We start from the raw sequence: 22,661 nt of genomic DNA, 5'->3' as shown, positions 1-22,661 counted from the left end.
AATGAAGTCTCATGAAAATGTAACTGTTTAATGGAACATCAATATTTTTACATCTCTGTACAGTGCCAGTGCTCAGAAAATGTTAGGAGGTTTGTAAGTTTAACAAACAACAACAACAACAGGAGGCTGGTCCTTCTAGGGATGACAGTTGGGAACAGTTAGGAACCCTAGCCCCTCTTGGAATTCAGGAGCAGTGAGGATGCCCCAACTGCCATTTTACCATCAGGAATCTCCCCTGAAGTCCCCCCAGGTACCCAATAGGAACTGGCCCTGCCTAGACTAGGGGCCTAATTACCACGTGTTTCTTTGTTGTTCCCGCACCTATGGCAGGGTGCCGTCTTGCCCCTCTCTGTCCTGCTCAAGCTGTTCCCCCACTCTCTTCCCAATTCAGCCTGCCATGGTTTCCGTAATAAAAAGAGGGGAATATTATTACCCCTTCGCGCTCCCTGAGGCGTTCCCCACGGAAGGTGCAGGGGCGTGGAGTCTCTCGTTTTGTTTTCTTGCAGTGCTCCCCTTGCTCTTGAACTATGTGTGTTGCTAGGGAAACGGCAGGGTGAGAAAAAATTAGCATTCTCCTCCCCTGGGAGCCGAAGTTCTCGCAGCAGCAAACCAACTGCCAGCAGCCTGCCCTTCCTTCTCCTCTCTTACCCTCGGGAGGCCCAGACTAGAGAATGAGACAGGTATTCTGTGGCAGCGTCAGCAACAGCCGCCGGTAGCCTACAGTCCTTTGGTAAAGCTCAAGGTACTCAAAGCTGAGCCATTACTAGGTGGAGAGAAAGGCTGTCCTGTCCAGAGTAAAGAAGAATTTGGACTTTGCTGTGCTCAGGTGCTGTTCCTCTTTGTCCTCTTCTGTTGCTCTTTTCTCAACAGAAAATTATCCCCTACTTTGCACTGTGCCTTCTTTCTGATTTGTGTCTTTGAGGGAGTGTTCACACGTGATACTAAAAGCAGCGTTTGTAGTTTCCGGCACATGTGCGCTCGACTGACATCGGCGTTCTTAATCCTGCATTGATAAGACTTGACACGTGTGCACGCAAAACTAGGACGGTTGCTGCTTTTAGCGTCGTGTGGGGAAGCTCATTCTTTGGGAGCACTGCCTTGATAAAGTTTTAAATTATAGCAGCTATTTGAAAAGAAGCGCAGTCATTTCTGGGTCGAATGGGACCACGCCTTGGCAAATGGGCTGTGTGTCCCAGGCAACTGAAAGGGTTTATGTTTCCCCAGCAGAAGTTGAGAAGGGATGTGTGTATGTACATCGTATGAAGGGCAAGTGAATCTGTTTCTATAGCAGTGCTTGCATTTTTAGAGAAAAGGACTCTGATTCCCCCCTCTCATTTTAGCCAAATCGCGTCTGGTAAAGTCCTCAGAAAACAGAGACATCAGAAAAGAAAAAGAGGCTGGGCTCTCTTTACCCCCCCCGTTCCCCGCTCCACAGTTACATATGGCATTCATGTTTTAAAGTGAATTTGAACCAGAGCTTACCTGCCAGTATCCAGCTCCAGGACCGTATGAAGTGATAATGTGATGAAAATGCTTCTGAGCATATGCAAAGTGCTTTCACTTCATCACAGTAACCACAGGCAGATCCCATGCATCTTATGCTGCTGCTTGTCATCTGAGATCTCTTGCTGTAGAAATGAATCATTGGGATATATAGCATCAAGGTTGATGGGAAAGTGTGCCTTGTATGTTGGAGGATAAGCATGTGGATGAATGAAATGTGACAGTAGTGGGATTGCAGCTGTCTTCATTTGCAGCAGAATAAAATGGCAATGAGATATAGCTTGCTGAGGTGACGGAAGAATGAATTGTTATCTCTTCAGAGTCCCTATATTTCCTATGTAAAAAAGGAAAGGGGAAAACACTTCCCTGCAAATATAAAACTAGGTAGGCTAAGACCTTTCTCCACCAATGTGCTTATTTTCTATTTGCAGGGTGGTTTGTTTGTTTTTTGGAATATCATTTTGACATGATATTCTTTATCTGCAGTCTGAATACAGTCTTCTCTACCATCTTAGGACTCTGTCATTGTATTTTGCTGCATCTTTGAGGTAGATGGGAGATCTGAAACTGTGCAAGTCTGAAAACACCACCTAAACAATAAATAATTTTAAAAGTTCTGTTGTATCTCACAATCCTGTGCTTTCTTTCCCATCTCTTGTCCCACTGAACATCTTTCTGTTAGGATGCTATCAGAATTTGGTCAATAAAGGTTTCTGAAAAGAACTGTAATGATTTAGCACATGTTGTATCCTTTCTATATTCCACTATTCCCAGTTCCTGCCCATTGTTTCATCTCTCTGCTCCCAATGAAATGCTGCCAGCTGAAAGTCACAATAAACAGGTTGTTGTTGTTGTTATGTGCCCTTCAATTCGATTACGACTCATGGCAACCCTATGAATCAGCGACCTCCAATAGCATCTGTTATAAACCACCCTGTTCAGATCTTATAAGTTCAGGTCTGTGGCTTCCTTTATGGAATCAATCCATCTCTTGTTTGGTCTTCCTCTTTTTCTACTCCCTTCTGTTTTTCCCAGCATTATTCTCTTTTCTAGTGAATCATTTTCTTCTCATTATGTGTCCAAAGTATAACCTCAGTTTCATCATTTTAGCTTGTAGTGATAGTTCTGGTTTAATTTGTTCTAACACCCAATTATTTGTCTTTTTGTGGTATGTGCAAAGCTCTCCTCCAATACCACATGTATTTTACCCCTAATACTTGATAATACCCCCCTTCTCTCCATTTATGTCTGTCACCTGTGATTTAATTGTTGCCCTTTGGCTGCTTTGATGTATTGTGGTCTTGTGGATCATCTTATGGCTGATCTTGAGGATGAAAGAAAAATAGAATAAAGAATGATGTGATGACACGGGGGGCGGGTAGGTTGCCTATGTCCAGTGACTACAACATTGGGTGCTGTGGGGGGCCAGTGACTGTAAAGAGGGTGGTTTCTAAACTCTGCTTACTCGCTTTTTCTACTGTACATCTTAGTTTGAGTATATAGGAAAAAACTCATGATGGTTTTACCATTCTCAAGAGAGTGGCAGCAAGTGGTTGCCTAGCACAGGCTGCTCTTTAAACTGCATTGAAATTGAAACCTTAGGGAGGCACTAAGAGCCTCTCTGGTACTTTTAGGCAGAGAGATACCATTGGTGGCACTCCCAGTGTGCTCATTGTGCTTGAATGTGCTGTATGTGCAGTACATGTAGTGGAAACAGGGACTTGAATAAGTCTGCGGGAGAGAGAGACGGTAGGGAAAATAAAACCTATTTTTGTGGAACAGGTGTGCAGGCCAAAGGCTCCATTAGAAGAAGTGGATTGAAGCACGGCTATGAGTAGTCCCAGTGCCAAGCCAACATTTCTTTCACAGCCAGTGGTGAAGAGCGTGATGGTGTATCGCAATGGAGACCCGTTCTTCCCAGGGCGCCGAGTGGTCATTCATGAGAAGAAGGTGTCTAGTTTTGATGTCTTCCTAAAAGAAGTGACTGGTGGGATGAATGCTCCCTTTGGGGCTGTGCGGAATATCTACACACCCCGTGGTGGGCACCGCGTCCAGCAACTAGATGAGATTCAGAGTGGAGAGCACTATGTCGCTGGTGGCAGGGAGGCCTTCAAAAAACTCAAGTGAGTAATAGTTTTTTGAAATCACATGGAAACTTAGTTATGTGTTCTTTTTAACTGCAGTATCCAAGCGCCTCAAAATCAAAATCTGCAAAATAATAATTGATACACCACTCCCTTTTGTCCAGGAGACGCAAGATGATTCATTATCAACTTTAGCATGGAGACATTTCATAACTTCTCTTTCATCTGTGTAGTCCCTCCAAGGTTTTTCTATCTTCTCCACATAGAAGCATTGCCCCTGAAGAGAGGGAACAATTGGCTGAAAAAACTTCTTCTCTTCAAACATCATTAACAGCATCAATTAACATGTGGGGCTGTGCAATGGTATTTGATATGTAGTAATATTTGACATTTCTGTATCTTAGCTTCTATGGTCTTTGTCTTTATTACCAAGACAGTAAATATGGAATACAGAGAAATGTAACCCAATTCTATATGTGTTTACTCAGAAGTAAGTCCTGCTTTGTTTAACAGAGCCTCATAGGTAAGTGCGCATATGATTGCAGCCTTAATGGTTTTGTTAATGAAGCACAGGTAGAATAACGAGTAATTCTGATCTCCAAGTCCTAGCTGCAGTGCCAAACAGTAATCTATGTAAACAAAAGGTTGTTTAACAGACATTTTCCCTCACAAAGGAATCCTAGGAACTGTCGTGCTGTGAGGGGACTGAACATATCTGTAACAGAAATTTTAAGCATCTGTTCCTTATTTCAGTTCCCAGAATTCTTTGGGAAACTCCAGGACAGTAAAATTAGTATTAACCCAATACAAGTTTGCATTTACAGTAGGGCCCCGCTTTTCAGTGGCCCGCTTTTCGGTGTTCCACTAATACGGCGGTTTTCAATTAGAATAAGCCCCCACTCATACGGCGCTTGTTCAGCTTTTATGGCATTTTTTGGGTGTCGGGTGCCATTTATTGATGGAATTCTGCTTTTCAGCGGGTTTCACTTTTAGGCAGGGGTCTGGAACATAACCCACCGTATGAGTGGGACCTTACTGTACTCCTATTTCTCTTATTGATTTGTAGCTAAAGAGATTCTATTATACAATGAAGTAGAATTTTCCTAATATAAAATGTTAGGAACTGCACGATTTAGGAAGTGTAAGCTTGTTTGTTTTAAAGAGCATATCTGTTCCTTCTGATTAAAAGGAAAGCTTAAAGATGTTCTTGGGTAAATGCTAGGAAACTAATAGTTAGAGACCAGTTTGTCACTCAACATTCTGTTGTGTACACTCCCCCCACCTCCACACTTAAAAAAGGATTGCAGATTCATAAGCTTAAAACAAATGGCTAATCTGAGTTGCAGAATCTAGCCTTTTGTTCACAGAATTTCAGACTGCTTTTAACCAATAAAGATAAAGCTAGTTTATTTCCAAAATATAGGGCAATTTTCGACCTGCGGATGACTTTCTTGACAGAGTTGTACTTTAGAGCACTGTAAATCATTATTTTGTTCATTTTTTATGTGAGGATAAATGTCTGTTGGATAGGGAAACTGTGTGAAAACTTTATAGAATGAGATTCCCCCCCCCCCCGTGTATGGAGATGTTCTTTTTAGGATGCACAATAGAAAGTATTGGGAACTTAGGTGAAATATAAAAAAGGTGAGCATCCAATCAAAACCAATAAAAGAGTGAAAAATCACAAGAAGCTGCCAGTGATTTTATTTGTAAAAAAAGCAACATTTTTGGCCTGCATGCACTCTGGGCCTTCATCTGAGGTTGTTCAAAGTGAAAACACAAATGAGGCATTATCAAAGATTTAATGTATTGCCAGAGATTGCTGAAATATATGTTTTCACTTTGAACTAACTCCAATGAAGGCCTAGAGTGTGTGAAAGCTGAAATGTGTTTTGTTTTTTACAAATAAAATCACTTGCCACATCTTGTGATTTTTCACTCTTTTATTGGATTGGGGACTTAGTAACTTTTGAAATTCCTAGAATTCAATGAGACAGTTTTAAACAATCCTTGTGTCAGATAGCATCAGCTTTCCAGTTGACTCTACTTGCTGGCAGGTCATATCAATTAGTTACCAGAAGATGCTGTTTTTAAATATAGCTATCCACCATGATGCCAAACCTATCAAAAATAAGATTTCCAGCCAATCTTTTACCTTCTGTCATTCAGGCCCTAAGGCTATATTGCCTTAACATAGGATATGCTATGTTACTTTGCCTTGTTCCTGTTTTGTAAAGTAATATGGAATTTGAAGCATGATTCAGTTATGTGAGTGTAGTGTCTGCTAGGGTCTCTAGGTCTTCAGTTTCTTGATTTCTCAAGCTTAATGTTTTCCATACCTGTATTACCATTATTAGTAAACTAATTCTGTCAGGCATGGAAGGCAAGGATTCCCATCTGTCTGTTTATGAATGCATTAACACATACATAAGACATCATCAAGTTTCCCTCTGAATGAAAGGAAATGGAGAAATTGGTTGTGCCATAGGTTGTGCCATTTTGTCTATGAATGCTATGAGTAATTTAGCATATATTCTGGTGGATACATTAGTATTACCCTGATATTTGGTATGTCTGCCTGGTACCTCTGTTAAATGCAAATCTATAATATACTTACTTTCTTGGGAATAAGCCCCATTAAATTCAATTGGTCTTATTTTGTATAGACATGTATAGGATTGTGCTGTAAATCATGTTTCTGTTTTAATAAATATGTATAACACTTATGAGTCATTCCCCATAGTTTACCCATCTTGTACTCATTTAACCGAATACGAGGAAGCTTCCTGCTAAAATTATGTTTATCTATCCTATATACTAATAGCAAACTCACTATGAGACTGGATCTTTATGAAGCCAAAATAGTATCACGCATGCACGAGAGGGAGATCTCAGCAGGCTTTGGGCAATCCCAAGGTTTGCAGACACAAAAGATATATATTTAGAAAAAAATTAATGGGTGAGCTTTTAAAGGGGAGGGAGGGAGCCTGCCAACCCACCAAACAGCCAATGAGGACTGAGCATGTTCAGTGGGCATGAAATACTGACTGGCAGTGGAAGGGGGTGAGGTGGAATTGAATGTGGTGTCCTGTAAAAGAATCTGGCTACAACCACTGAATACTCTGCATTGCAGCATGTTGTTGCAGGTTGCCCTTGTAAGTAACCTATACTCCTTTTGTTGATTTGCAGCTACTTGGACATTGGAGAACTGAAGAAAAGACCTATAGAAATGAATAATGAGGTAATGTAATTTATATATGGAAACAAATTAGTGTCAGTATGTGTTATGCTCCGGCCTAGGGAGGTGAAAACAAATTAAACTTTTATTGACTCAGCTGCATTCCTGAACTCACCTGGGAATAAGTCCCATTGAACTCGACTGTGCCTTCTTTTAAGTAGACATATATGGGTTTGCTGTGTAGGAGCCACCCTAACAGAGATTTGAACATTACAGTCACTCAAAACTCTTAACACAATTGCCCTGGATTCCGCTTTTTCCCAGACTTCTACTTGGTTTCTCTTAAAGAGGCAGTAACTTATTAATCTAACGAAGTTGATTATACTACATTACAACATATGCCAAATAACTTGAAACATGCATTTGTTGGGTTTTTACTTAACCTCTTTCCTTCCTCCAGTTCTTTTATGTCACAAGACTCTTGGCCTTTGCCTTTACTCATTGTTGATAACAGACTCTAATCACTTTTCACAACTGCAGGGAAGGGAACAAGACCAGTGAATGCTGTTTAATTAAATTAAAAGCAAATATATCTTGAGAATGTATCCCGGTAGTTATCTGTGGGACTTCTCAACCTGCTAACACAATACTGAGGTTTGTCTCTGCAGAGTAAGTTCCAATATTTATTCCAATACCAGATGTATATGCTTTTACATTCCATTCTGACCTGAATAGCTCAGAGTGGCTTACATCCAGATTTACTGATCTAGCTTCTACACCCAGTCTGTAAGCATTGGGGGCTCCCATGAAAAACACACGTGCTTTTATGGCTAGAGGAGAAGCCCCGATATAACATGGAACATGCATTTGTTGCGTTTTTACTTAACCTCTTTCCTTCCTCCAGTTCTTTTATTTGAGAAGATGTAAAATCGGGTGAACTAACTTCAGTCTTCTGTAGTCTACTTTTTATTTTATTTGTACTATAATCCTCATGGCCCACTACTGGTTTCAGTGCACAAAGCAGAAATGCATATTCAGAATCTCTTTAAGAGTTAAGGCATAAGTATTTTTTGTTATCCTCAGTGTGCACTCCTGCTTAAAAATATAAATAGTGTCTTGCTAGGTCCGGTGGTAACCAGTGGATCATATTCTATCTTCTGTCATTCCTGTTTAAAATCTGTAGGGCAAATCATTGACAGCTATACATTGGTTGTATTTAGCTGTAGCGCTAAACCATGGTTTGGTTATACAAGAGCTCATACATTCCCTCCTCCTCCTTGCCCTTTCTTTATGTGCACAGTGTGTGTGTGTGTGTGTGTGTGTGTGTAAGAAATAGCTTCCAATTGCAGTTTGCAGCAAATAATAGTATGTCCAAATCCGATCAACTATGCTTTGTAGTTTACCTATAAACCAGGCTCCTGAATCATAGTTTGAGCCTGATTTAGGATTCTGGTTTGCAGGAGAATTATGGTCTGGATGAAATGGGAAACCATGATTTGCTGCAAACCACAACTGGCAGCTTATAAACTTTTTCCTCTCATGTGCAGAGCAAAGGGAAAGATGGAGGAAACACATGAGCCTGAGGCTGAGACTCATGTCTGCTCATTTTTGTCCCATTGCTGCCTTTTAGCTCAGTTCAGACATCATTTCAAACCTATGGCTAACCATGGCAACCTGAGTCTGGCAAACAAAATAATGTGGCAAACAAAGATTTTTTGTTTTTATATGTTTTAAAGTCATTTGTTTTTAAGATGTTTCAGAGTGCTTTTAGTGTTTTTATTTGCCACCCTGGACTCCTTCTGAGAGGAAGGGCAGGATATAAATTTACTAAATAATAATAATATCAGAAGTTGTGATGTGAGGTGAGCTTGCAAACTGTGATTTGTGCTACCTATGGTAGGATGATTGAAAGAACATAGTTATGACCATTGCTTTGCTTCTGGAGGCCCTTACAACTCCTAGAAATTGGAGTTCTTAGCAGGCAGAAGATGAAAGGAGACAAGCAGCTCTAAACCATGGATCCTGTGTGCATGTGATCCTGTACATTTGGAAGCTCAGACTATGATTTAAGTTCAAAACTACTATTAGTGGTAACCATTGTTTGGCATGAGATTTGAACTGAATCTTTGTAGCTAATTTATGCTAACTCAGGATCTATTTTAAAATTAAAATCCAGTCTCTTCTGGATTTTTGTTTGCCTTTTGTTTTTTCTTTGTTGCTGTGGATCCCTTGTCTTGTTCAGGGACCTGTTTCCCTGGAGAAAAGACTGTAAAGAAGGACATAGCCCATACTGTTCATACAGAATTCTTTCCATAGTTCATGGTCATTTAACACAGATATAAAATAGGAAATTAATATTATGCAGTGATTATTTCCTGCAAGTGAGGCAGACTAACTCATATACTACCCAAAATTCTGACCCTGTGGGAAATCTCTTCTCTTTCAGAGACCAGCATTTTCTGCTTAGTACATGAACCCAACTTAAGTCAGTGGAATGTGTGAATGAACTTCATTGACAGAGAGAGCACAATTTTTGATGGAGTTTGTGATGTAGAATGAAGATGTATGTTGAGAAATAGGAGAATAATCTGACTTAAATTACTCATGTGTATGTGCCATAATATAACACATTATTAACTTAGATTTGTTCAGAAAAGAGGCTAATTTGAGGCTGTAGTGAGTTAAAAGTGAGAAAAAGCCCTTGGATAATTAAAGGGTTCCTTATCTGTTTTGTGTGTGTTTCTGTGTGTGTGTGAATAATATGCTCATTACCTGTGGCTTGCAGAGCTGTTAGACTTTGAAGTTCAAATACTGTACCTTTGCTTATATTTTGGGATCTTACTGGTGGTCACATTTGGAGCCAGAAGGAAGTTTTCATTGATGTCTGATTGACCTATGATCATAGGGTTTTTTTTTTTAAAAAAACCTATATTTTGTAGTTTGTATAGTAAGTGTGCATAGGGGGTAGATTAAAGCACAAATCTCTGCTTTCATTCCCAAAGAGAAGACAATGAGCATTAGGTTGCGCTTGGAAATTGGTACATTTAATTCACAAGAGAATATCTTCATACTTGCTATGACATCTGTTCGACACACAATTTCCAATTGCTAGTGAAAAAAGTGCAGATGAGATGAGGATGTTTAGCTTAGATCAAATAGTGTCAATGTCTTTATTTAATAAATTGTGAGAAGAGCCCTGCTGAATCAGACCCAGTCCAGCATCCTATTTCCCACCACCTATGGCCAACCAGATGCCTCTAGAAAACTCACAACAGGTACAAAGGGAAAAGCTTTTTCCAGTGTTGCTCCCTAGCAACTGGTACTTGGAGACATATTGCCTCTGAACCTTACCAGTAGCCTTTGATAGATTTATCGTCCATGATGCTTGGAGCCATGCATCATGCACTGTGACAGCGAATTCCAGAAATTAATTCTGTTATGTAAAGAAGTACTTTCTTTCGTCTATTCTGACTCACTTTCATTGGATGTCCTTCTCCATACCATATATTACTTTATAAACTTCTGTCACAGCTGTGGCTAGCCTGTGGCCTCCAGATGCTGTTGGACTGCATCATCCCTGACCAGTCCTTTTTTGATAATGAGTTGCCAGCAGAGCTTGGAAAAGTTACTTTTTTGAACTACAACTTCCATCAATCCAATCCACTGGCCATGCTGGCTGGGGCTGATGGGAGTTGTAGTTCAAAAAAGTAACTTTTCCAAGCTCTGGTTGCCAGTACTCACCCCTTCATAAAAGTGTATGGGTGCTGGCACAAAATTATTGCCATGGGCATTAAAAAAGAGGTGACAGTACTCCATATTGGTGAGTACTGTTACAAAAAAAGCCCTGCCCCTGACCATCAGCCTTGCTGGCTGGGACTGATGGAAATGATTGAAGTCCAGCAACTTGTGGAGGGCCACAGGCTTCTCACCTTTGCTCTATCATGTCCTCCTTGAAAAAGGAAATGGACTGCCTTCAAGTCAATCCCAACTTATGGCAACCCTATGAATAGGGATTTCATGGTAAGTGGTATTCAGAGGGGGTTTACCATTGCCTGCCTCTGAGGCTGAGAGGCAGTGACTGGCCCAAGGTCACCCAGTGAGCTTCATGGCTGTGTGGGGATTCGAACCCTGGTCTCCCTGGTCATAGTCCAACACTCTAACCACTACACCACACTGGCTCTCATGTCCTCACCTTTTTTCTAAACTAGGAATCCCCAAATGGCTTAGCTTTTCCTCAAGGAAGTTGCTAGTTCCTTAATCATTTTGCTTCTCCTTTTCTGTATATTTTCCTTTTGGAGGCAATGTGCTCTTATTGAAACAATGATTAGAATTTCTTACATTCTTCTTTTTTATTAGAAAGCTTAAGATAAGGGTGTGGTTCCATCCTCTCTTACACTATGCAGAACTTAGGTTCAGGCTTAGGATTTACAGCACTACTACAAGAGAGCCGATGATATGGGACTAGCACTGGCTCCCCTGCCAAACCAGTAACTGGCATTTCCTGTGTATGGGAGATGGGAGGGTGTTGGGGCTGTCATCAGGCTCTTATGCTCCATGCTAAGGCTTACAAATCATTTTCATAAACTTATCCCAGCTATAAGCTGCAGCACAGGGAAATCCCCCACATACATTTGGTGTGGGTGTGGGTGTGTGTGGAGGCAAGAAGAGTGGAATTCTCCAGCGCTCTTGCCTTGCACCAGGCTTTGTGCTGAGGAGATCAAACTAGACTGTAAATCAAATGAACCTTTTTTTAATCAAGATTTTTCCATGCAGCAACTCCTGTCATTATTATTAGATAAGAGCATGCACAAAACATTTATGTTTTGCTTTCCAGTGCATTTCACTGTGAAACATACTGTTTATATTCCATGAAATATGTTTTCAGTAGTGTTCAAGTCTTCATAATTTAGGCTGCAACCCTATACCCACCCTAAACTCCGTTGAGTAGACATGTATAGCATTGTCCAGGAAACATGCTTTCTTTAAGAGGTTGGTGTAAGGCTCCAGAACAGGAAAGACCTGTATTTATATTGATGTAAATTATGTGTTGAGTACTTTACATTCTAAGTAAACATTTCAAAAATAAGGGACATCAAAAATAGTGAAACTTGTTTTATGAAGAATTTGTGTTCTATAAAAAGGGTAAACCATTATGTTTTATGGGGGTGAAGTGTTATAGAACAAAAAGGACTAAAAAACTCTCATACTTTAAAAAGGAGAGTCAAGAACTTTATTTCTCATGCTGGTTAAGTGACTGACTCCTAAAGCACAGAATTAGGATCTTAAAGTTCTGGAATAGCATCTCTCTACGTTGTTTGATAGTTAGTATCTTGGTAACCTAATTAGCACAACAAGCCATAGAAACACTGTTATTCTTCTGAAATGAATACCTTGAGGATTCAGTGGAATATTGACCAGAAAGCCTGAGAAAACAAAAACGATGCTCCTGATTTATACTTGTATTACTAACTGCAACTGTGTCTTTCTGAATGATAATGTTCCAGTGTTAATTGTTCCCGTACTGTGTATAGCAAGGGTGGGAAGCCTTGGACTGGGAGGCCAAATGTGGCCCTCCAGGCCTCTCTGTCTGGTCCTCAGAACCCTCCACAGGCCATTCCTGCTTGTCAGATTGCACCCCACAATGCAGCTGCTTCACACTCTCCTCCAATATTTTTGCCTAGCTGGAACATGCCCTGGAACTGTGATAATGCCTCTTCCTTGCCTGGATGATGGGTATATGTGTGTAGAAATGTTTGACTGTTGCATGGCTGGATTGTAGCCTACTGTACACAGGTAAAGGTCAACTCTGTTGCTCCATCCACGTTTTGCCTGTGGCTTCACCCACTGCTGGCATGGAGACCCCAGAAGGTTGCCCATGATGAAATGCAGCCCTTGGGCTGATAAAGGTTCCCAACCCCTGATGTAGAGGATACCAGTGAATTCATTCCAGTCCTGACAAGAGGCCACACGGGTACATGGATGCCTGTGTATGTAAGTACCCCCTTCTTATATTAGCCTACTTCCGAGGATTTCACAAATCTGCATAGCTATTGCACAGGCATTCTTGTGCAGACAGAATGATTCTGCACTCTGTGCTAGTATAGTTACTTGTGCATTTCAGAAAGGAACAGGCTATGGTGGGTTCACAGGGGATGTAAGGTGAAGAAGCTTTACTGGGAATAAGATGGTGCAAGGGACTGGATGAAAGGAACAGGTGTTTCTATGCAGTCTCCTGTCTATAGACATTTGGGACATTATGTTTTGCAGACATGCTACATTAATTCCTATATTTGGCACTGTAGCAAAAGAGTAGGCCACCAAACCAATTAGTTATGGAACAGAAGACTTCCTGCTCAATTGTATGTCTGAACATACTAGCAAAGGGCTCTCTCTTTGAAACTCCGGGCAAGTGTTGAAGTCCTCCAACATTTCCCTGTATGTATGTATGTATGTATGTATGTATGTATGTAAAGAACAGTGATTTCATAAATCTGGAAAAGCTTCCTTTGTTTTGAATATTTTTTTAAAGAATAATTCTTTGTGACTTTCTGGTATCTTTTCATTTACCTGATAGCCTTTGAACCTGATAGCAAGAGCATGTAATCATACTTTTTGGTTCTCTTGACCCCAACCTGCCCTAAGGGAATACAAATATTTATACTCAATTTACCAGGGAGGACTGACTATAATAGGCCATTGTACTGAACTGGCCTAGCCATGGTTCATTACATGACCTGATCAGCTCATTATGCACTGCTATGTTGAAATCTTCAAAATACAAGGTTTAGCAAAAATGTTTTCATGAAGAATCAGCTTCAGAATTTGAGTTTCAGTTTAGATATATATGGTATTAATCCAACAACAAAAAGAGGACGTTGGAAAAGTTTGTTTCTAAGCTTACTATACTTTCAGGTTTGCTTTTTGTAAAGAGTTTGAACTGTGAAATATAATACAACTAGTGTGAATTAACAATTTTAGGGACCTGGAGCTGAAAGAACAGTAGAGGATCCAAGATAGAATTTCTTGTATCTTAAGTACTCCTTAACATTAATCACATATGATTCACATCTAATCATATGATTAATGCCATTTGAAGCATGCAGATTTACTCCTGCTAAAGATCTGTCTGCTGAGTAGGAGATTAAAGGTCATCATGATGAAAGACCCTTAGCATAATTACATTTGTTTCCCCACATCCCACTTTGGTTAATATATTACTTTGTGGTTCCTGAGAGGATCATATTCCAGACAATGTGCTATTGTGATCATTTGCACATAAATATATCAGCAGGTGAACTGAAATCTGAAACTAGATCTTAGTACATGTGTTCACTGGAACTTCCCGTTCAATACATTACTGCACACGTAGAATTGTGGGAGTCAGTATCATGGGACCATGGCCTTCAAGTATTAGACCTTTTTAAACCACCACAGCAGCTATATTTACTGTGCAACCTGAATTGACTGCAGTTTGCAGATTATTGGACATCAGTATGGAGTCAGCTTGGAGGCCATATGGCTAGCGAGGATTAGATGTGCTGGCACAGTTTATCTGAGAAACATCATTAACTGATCAAATATCACATTTTATGGCCAAACCTACACCATATGTGTAGTCATGTGATTCTCTTTCCTGATACTTTTTTAAAATAGAAAAACATCCACAACAGGCTGGAATCTTGAGGAGAAATGGGGAAAAGGGGCTGTTTAATCCTTTCCCTGCAATCCATTTGTTTGCTCAAAGTAGGGTTGCCAGGTCAGAAGCATCCCAAACCCTGAGATTTCAGGGGCAGCCCCTAGTGATGTCATGAGGCATGCCCTAGTGATGTAATAGGGAGGCTCCTAGTGATGTCATAGAGGCAGGCCCTAGTGATGTCATTAAGTATGATATATCAAGCATCAACCACAGTTGCTTGGAGCATACCACTCAAAAAAAATCTCTGATTGGAAATTAAGATAGAAAGCTAATGAGGGTGTTTCCAGGTCCAGATGAAGTGTCAGGATCATTCTTTCTCACCTGCTTAGAGAGCCTGGGTAAGGAACATTTAATCTAGCCTACTTGCTTCTGACAAGAAGGATTTAAATGTTCTCAGGCCATGCCAGTCACCAGAAGGACATTGTAGAAAGAAAGCCTAATGTTGTGGAGATTTTAGATGGGATCACTCAGGAGAAAAGATGGATGACCTGAAGGCTGCAATTCTAAACACAGGGACTACTAAGGGACTACGTCCCATAGAACTCAACAGGACTTACTTCTGAGTAGATATTGTTAAGATTGTGCTGTTGGGATCATCTGCAAAGGGATCCCTATCAAAGCAGGGTTGGCAATCCCCTGTGTGGAATGCCCTGCCTGCCTTTTAATGTGGCTGCTCCAAACTTCTTTGCAGACTTGACCCTTCACTACAGAGAGAGGTTTGAGAAATGAGTAAGAGTAAGAAGATTCTCTACTCTTTCCTGCCTACCCTGTGGGCTGCTATCAACTAACTTTGACAGCCAACCCAATTCCAGTGAGTAATAATTGACAGAAAACACTCATGGTTTGGTCTACCTTCACAGGCAGTAGATTGGGAACAACAGCAATTGAAGCCACACTTCCCAGTATGTGAATTCTCTTTTACATTGGACAAGAAACAAACCATCATGCAAATAACAAGGTGCATCATCAGTGGGCTTAAGGGGGTTGAAATGACCACATGGAACCACTGTTGTTGCTTCTATGGATGTAAGGTAGTATGGTCAGAGGTAAATGAAATGCAAAGAGAAAAAGAAGAAAAAACAGTGATGATTTTCTAAATGTAATATCATATCAACCAGAACAAGATACCTACAAGTAGGACAGAAAACTCAGAGCATCCCACAACCAGTCAGGGCTCCTAACCAAAACTAAAACAATCCTGGCAGCCAGTCAGTGAAGGTCACAGAAATCCCCAAGCAGAACAAACTGATCTGGGGGCTGCAGTTAGCGCAGAATGCTGTGGCACGATTGCTGACATGAGCGAGACTATATCAGCACATAATACCTTCGCTCTGAAATCTGCACTGGTTGCTGATTTGCTACTAGGCTAAATTCAAGGTGTGCTTTCCATGTTACGGATGCCACATAGTATTTGTTCTGCACATAAGAAATAGATCTTTAGTGTGGCAGTACGTACGCTTTGGAACTCCCTGCCTATTTACATTAGGCAGGCGCTTCATTGTACTCATTTTATCACCTGCTAAAAACATTTTTGTTAGGCAAGTCTACCCAGGCATGCAGAATCTATTGCGTTTTATATCTGTTTTTAATTCATTCTTAGTTTTATTACTTTGAATGTTTTTGAATACCTGTCTTTAACTGTTTTGCCAGTACTATTCTTGTCCTAATTCCTTCTATAAACGGCTTTGAGGTTTTTTAAAAAAAATAAAGGGTATATAAATGTTGTAAATAAAATACATAAATAAATGTTGGAGTCACTGTGGCCCATGGGTCTCTTACCTCTTTTAACCACAAAGGAATCTGCCTTATACCAAGTCAGGCCATTTGATATCATCTAGCTCAGTACTGATGACATGGACTAGCATTGGTACTCCAGGATTCCAGGCAGTAGTCCCTTCCAAATATCGAATTTTGGGCCTTTGCACTGAGGTACAGCCCTGTTTAAAAACGTATCTTCTAAAATGGTTCTTTTCAGTTCACTAAAAACACGCTAGGGCAGATCCATACCATGCATTTAAAGCACATTCAACATACATTTGAAGCGCATGAATCACATCACAGAATCATGGGAAGTGTAGTTTGTTAACGGTGATGGGAACTGTAACTGTGAGGGAGAAACTACACATCCCAGGATACTTTGGGGGAAGTTATGCACTTTAAATGCAAGTTGGATGTGCTTTAAATGTATTATGTGGATCTGCATTACTTCATAAACATTGCCTGCATAGAAACCATTTTAATTAAATTTTAATATGGAAATAAGCTACAAAGTGTACTGGGTGACCATGGGCTATGCACCATCTCTCAGCCTAATCTGCCCCTCAGGGTGAAAACAACAGAGGGGGACCATGACCACCCTAAGGGCACACTTAAAATTTAGAGGAAAAAATAATTTGTGAATAATAATTTACAACCATAGCGTGAAATCAGATATCAAGACATAGTATGAAGAAATATTTATATAAGCATGAATGTCAAAGATGTTTATTATTTACACAACCTGTAAAGATATTTATAGTGCAATCCTAAGCATGTTTACTCAGAAGCAAGTCCCAATGCATTCAATGGGGCCCACTCAGAGAGGGAAGCATGCACAGGATTGCAATTCAGTGATAATGAACCTCACTCACCCAATCCAAAATTCAGAATCATGCCACATTAAGCTGTTTTGCAACTGTTTTATACTTGTTTTTGGTTATTGGATTTTAAATGGCTTTCTTTCTTGTTATGAGCTGCCTTGGTTTCCCACCCTACCTCACAGGGTTGTTGGAAGTATTCCATATGCACACACACTGGAGATGTAAAAATACATACACCCCACAAAACCAGTTGGTCATTGCAGAACATTTTTTTTAAGTATTAGTTTCCTGCCAAATAAAAGCAGTGACACCTAGGTAAGCCCTGCCTAACTGCTTAAAAAAAAGGATTGGAGGGGGATACAAAGATTTACAACATAATCCTTTTCTATGTTCACTCAAAAGTCCCACTGATTTTCAGCACAATCCTAACCATGTCTACTCAGAAGTAAGTCCTACTGAATTCAATGGGGTTAACTCTCAGGTATGTAGGATTAGCACTACAGCTTTACTCCCAGAAAAGCTTCATATTGGGAAGGTTTTCAAAACAAGTTACGAATAAGACAAATAAACTGCCCTCTTCAACAGTCCAGTAAAATTTAAACTTTTTGACTCCTTAAGTAGAAAAGTGTAACACTGTAGCATGTACTTTTTAAAACTTCTGTTCAAAAATTATTTGAAAGATAAAATGTATAATATGCCATTTTTGCAAGTAATTAAAAAACCTGCATGCACACTTTTATTATAACTAAAATAGTTTACTCTGTAGTCCACCAGGATCCTACTGTGATCTTCTGTTGTAGTGCAATCCTATGCATGTTTATCCAGAAGCAAGTCCCCATCCTGTACAGAGAAAGTACTCTTTATGCTGCTGAAAGCTATATATTTACTGAATTCCTGATGTGAGACAGACAGGAAAAGGAAACTCTTCTCAGAACTTGAAATGGGGTTTAGGTATTGCTAGGGGCCAACTAATGTTGTCAGTCGCAACCCTGACTTCACTTATTGGCTAAAAACCTGAAAGGGCAGGGATTAGAGCAGCCAGTGCCAACAGAAGTTGCGGTAGGGGGGAGGCTGACATTTTGGTTTATATCTTTTGAACCAGACCACCTAGAACCTTAATTTTGTTTTTAAATGAAAGCTGAGTCTGGAGATTAAGGTGACTCACCCAGGGACCCAGAAAGGACCCCCAATAAGCATGCAAATGATCAGACCTGTCTTTCTCCTTCCTTTCTCCTCTCCCTTCCTCCTCCCCTCCCCTCTTCCTTCTTCCTCCTCCCCTGCCCACTCCAGCTGCCACTCCCCCCCCCAGTCAGTTTTATCTATCCTAAGCATGATTGCATGGGAGTAAATCCCACTGCAGCTATAGTGAATGCACCAGGGGAGCAGGAGATCTGACCTCCTCTCTGAGATATTGGACTGCCCTACAAATTTGGGTTGGTCTTTCACCGTCCAATCAGCTTCCTGTGTAGCTTAGAAGAATTTGGTAACATGTTCCCCTGGTGCATTCACTATAGCTGCCCAATTTCCCTGCTTTTAATAGTTTGATAGAAATATCTGTGGGCTATTTTTCCATAGGTATGTTATTAAACTGCAAGGTTTTTTGCCGATTAGTGAATTAAACTACAGATGTTAAATAGTATACTGATGTATAGTCCCTATCTTCCCTGCCTGTCCTACCCACCCTCTAACTAATATATAACCCACCCTTTTCCACCCAAGTCACTCCCACAACTCCACCTCCCTCCTTCCACTCTAAATCCTAACAACAAAAAACTCCTGTCAAAACCAATTGTCTTTTATTCAAACCTCCCTTAGAACTCTCACTCACACACCCCCTCCCACCTTGCAGTCTTACATCACTCATACTCCCATATTTCTTGGTTTACCAGAACGCCTGATCCTTGGCTGGGTTACACAGACCAGAAGGGTGGGCAGGGCATATACCAAGGTTGGGAAACAGTATCAATGGTGGCAGCGGTGAAGAGATAGTGTAACATCATCAGGTATCCAGAGCAACCCAGGGCTGTATTCTTTATAGGCACAAAGATACAGGGGGGTTGTGACCTGCAAGTGCACCCAGACACAAAGTAACAATAAGCCAGGAGGAGACTAAGGCACAGTCTCAAGGCAATATTGTTTTACAGGGAGTGTCTGGTGGTGCTGTCTAGCAGTGGGATCTTGAGAGATCTTTGCTAGAGCCGGTGAGAACCATTTAAAGACCAGGACCCTGAGGTGGGACCATGACAAGCCGGTGGCCACAGGCAGGATCCTAGCAGGTGGCGCTTGAGGTGGCATCCTGACAGGAAGGGTCCTGACACCTCCCCTCTAGGATGCACACCTTAACGTGGTGAGGGGGGTTGAGAGTGTCGAAGCTGAGAGCAATGCTGTCAGGTGTCTAGACCAAGAGACTAGACTCCTAGCAGGGGCACCCAAGGCTTAATGGTCAAAGCTGAGACACCAGACTAAGATGCATCCAAACTCAGAGGAAGGCAATGGTAAACTACCTCTGAATACCTCTTACCACGAAAACCTTATGAATAGAGTATCCAAAATGCAACAAGAGATAGTGCTGGAAGATGAGACCCCCCCCAGGTCAGAAGGCACTCACTGAACTACTGGAGCAGAACAACAGACAAGTACAAGTAGCGCTGTGACTAATGACGCAGCTAGGTCAAAGCCGAAAGGAAGCCCAGAGGCTGATGCGCACAGATGCGAAAGGAGAGTCCGGAGTTGCACAATGCACACAATAGGAACATGGAATGTGAGAAGCATGAACCAGGGAAAGTTAGAAATTGTCAAGCAAGAAATGGAACATATCAACATTACAATACTTGGTGTGAGTGAATTAAAATGGATGGGACTGGGACATTTTCAATTAGGCAACTACAAAATATTTTATGCAGGAAATGGGAAATTAAGAAGAAACAGGGTTGCTTTAATAGTGAGAAGGGATGTAGCAAAAGCAATTAGGAGCTATAACACAAGGTTTGAGTGAGTGATATCAATGAGATTTAACAGGAAACCTATTAAAATAACCATAAGCCAAGTCTGCACTCCAATGGCAAACGCAGAAGAAGAGGAATTGGAGAGATTTTACACAGAAGTACAGAAAGAAATTGATCACACACCAAAACAAGATGTGCTGTTAATCATGGGGGACTGGAATGCAAAAGTAGGGAACAGAGAAGAACTAGGTGTTGTGGGAAAATGGGGCTTAGGAGATAGAAATGAAGCAAGAGAAAGACTTATTGAATTCTGTGAAGCCAATTATTTGTTTCTTGCAAACACATTTTTTTGAGCAAACGAAAAGACAGCTGTACACGTGGACATCACCCAATGGTCAATATAGGAATCAAATTGATTATATAATTGGTAGCAGAAGATGGAGAAGTTCCATACTTTCTGCGAAACAAGACCAGGAGCAGACTGCGGTACAGATCATGAACTGGTAATATCGAAAATCAGAGTAAAGCTAAAGAAGAACAAAGCAATCATAATGGCAAAATTCAATTTAAATAACATCCCAGCAGAATGTAAAGATCAAATAAGGAACAGATTTGAGGCTTTAAATGTAGTTGACAGAGAACCAGAAGAACTATGGATTGAAGTCAGAGACATTATCAGGGAAGAATGCAAGAAGACAATACCTCTAGTTAAAAAGAGAGAAGGACCTCAATGGATGACTGAAGAAACTCTTAAAATGGTTAAAGAGAGAAGGAAAGCAAAAGCAACAGGAGACAGAAACACGGTCAGAACCCTAAATGCAACAATACAGTGACTAGTAGGTAGGGACAAAGAACTATTATAATAGTTATTGTATAGAAATAGAAGAGGACAACAAAAAGGGAAGAACAAAAGCCCTGTTCCAAAAGATTAGAGAAATGAAAGGGAAATTTAAACCAAGAGTACGGATGTTGAATAATCAACAGGGGAACACACTGACTGACCGAGATGAAATAAAAGGAAGATGAAAGCAATACACTGAACAACTCTGTAAAAGAGATGACAGGATGACAGATTCATTCATGGAGGAACCGTATGATGAAGAACCAGAAATTTTAGAATGTGAGGTGAAAGCTGCTCTTAAAATACTTGGAAGATACAAATCACCAGGAACAGATGGCAAGCCAGTAGAGTTGCTACAAGCTACTGAGACTGAATCTGTCCAAATTTGACAAAAATTTGTCAAGAAATATGGAAAACTAAACAACGGCCCAACAGATTGGAAGCGTTCAATATACATCCCAATTCCAAAGAAATGGGGTCCCAGGGAATGCAGTAATTATCAAACTATTGCCTTAATATCCCCTGCAAGTAAAGTAATGCTCAAGATTCTACAACAAAGGCTCTTACCATATACGGAGCAAGAAATGCCAGATGTCCAAGCTGGATTTAGAAAGGGAAGAGGCACCAGAGATCATATCACAAACATACGTTGGATAATGGAATGGACCAAGGAATTTCAGAAGAAAATCACCCTGTGCTTTATAGATTACAGCAAAGCATTTGCTTGTGTAGATGATGAAAAACTATGGAATGCTTTAAAAGATTGATTGTCCTGATGCACAACCTGTACTCTGGACAAGAGGCTACTGTAAGGACAGAATATGGAGAAACTGACTAGTTCCCCATCGGAAAGGGTGTGAGACGGGTGTATTTTATCACCCTATTTGTTTAATCTATACGCAGAACATATCGTATGGAAAGCAGGATTGGACCAACATGAAGGAGGTGTGAAAGTTGGAGGGAGAAATATCAATAATTTAAGATATGCAGACGATACCATACTACTAGCAGAAACCAGTAATGATTTGAAATGAATGCTGTTGAAAGTTAAAGAGGAAAGTGCAAAAGCAGGACTGTAGCTGAACATCAAGAAGACTAAAGTAATGACAACAGAAGATTTATGTAATTTTAAAGTTGACAACGAGAACATTGAACTTGTCAAGGATTATCCATACCTTGGCACAGTCATTAACCAAAATGGAGACAAGAGTCAAGAAATCAGAAGAAGTCTAGGGACGGGAGGAAGATGGCAGCGAAGTTGGTCGAGTGTTTGCTTCACTCCCCTATCATGCTTACATTCCTCCTGTTGTGAGTTGTGTAATAGGAGAAGAGTTATGACAAGTGCTGGATAACTCCTTTATCTTTGCTGAACTCCTGAATTTCGAATTTCGGTGCTGCATTCTGTGGGATTAATCTCAAAAAGAAGTGGAAAGGAAGGCGAGAGATAAACTGTGAATTGGTCTGTGCTGGTGTTTGGAGGAGCCAAATCCTTGGAGCTGAAAGCTGAAAATACCGACATTTATTTAAAACCTCTGGAGTTGGAAGCCGAAAAAACTCTTGTTTATCTAAAAGATCTGTACACTGCTGAATTGACTAAAAGCCAGCTTTTCATGGACAGGTATTTTAACACCATTTACCACCATTTTGCCTGCCTATTTCGTTTAATAAGCCCAAATAATTATCCAACAGCGGTAAACTCAGAGAAGCCCTGAAGTATTGAAGTTACATAGGAGGAAGAGCAATAAAGTTGACATAAACCTGAACTCTCCTCCCCGCCATTTAATGGTGGTGTTGAAAAGTGAAAGAGGATAAGGAGGGGGGAACAATCCATCCTG

General features: G+C 40.6%; 1 protein-coding gene across 4 annotated transcripts in view; it reads left to right on the top strand.

Annotated features, from left to right (window-relative positions):
• Positions 1-449: 449 nt before the first annotated feature.
• DCDC2 (doublecortin domain containing 2) overlaps positions 450-22,661 on the top strand; it is a 78,675-nt gene continuing 56,463 nt past the window's right edge. The window contains exons 1-3 of one of the 4 annotated variants that reach the window (XM_061593378.1): positions 450-826; positions 3,286-3,626; positions 6,777-6,828. In XM_061593378.1, the coding sequence (XP_061449362.1) occupies positions 3,334-3,626; positions 6,777-6,828 (345 nt within the window). In that variant the 5' untranslated portion in view covers positions 450-826; positions 3,286-3,333. Of the gene's footprint in view, positions 827-1,060; positions 1,267-3,285; positions 3,627-6,776; positions 6,829-22,661 lie in introns of those variants that run through there. The other 3 variants (XM_061593372.1, XM_061593361.1, XM_061593367.1) reach the window with 3 other exon arrangements.

This window comes from Rhineura floridana, chromosome 1 (genome assembly GCF_030035675.1).
Source record: "Rhineura floridana isolate rRhiFlo1 chromosome 1, rRhiFlo1.hap2, whole genome shotgun sequence".
Lineage (NCBI taxonomy): Eukaryota > Metazoa > Chordata > Lepidosauria > Squamata > Rhineuridae > Rhineura > Rhineura floridana.
The sequence above is the reverse complement of the archived record's forward strand: the minus strand, read 5'-3'. Positions and strand labels throughout refer to the sequence as shown.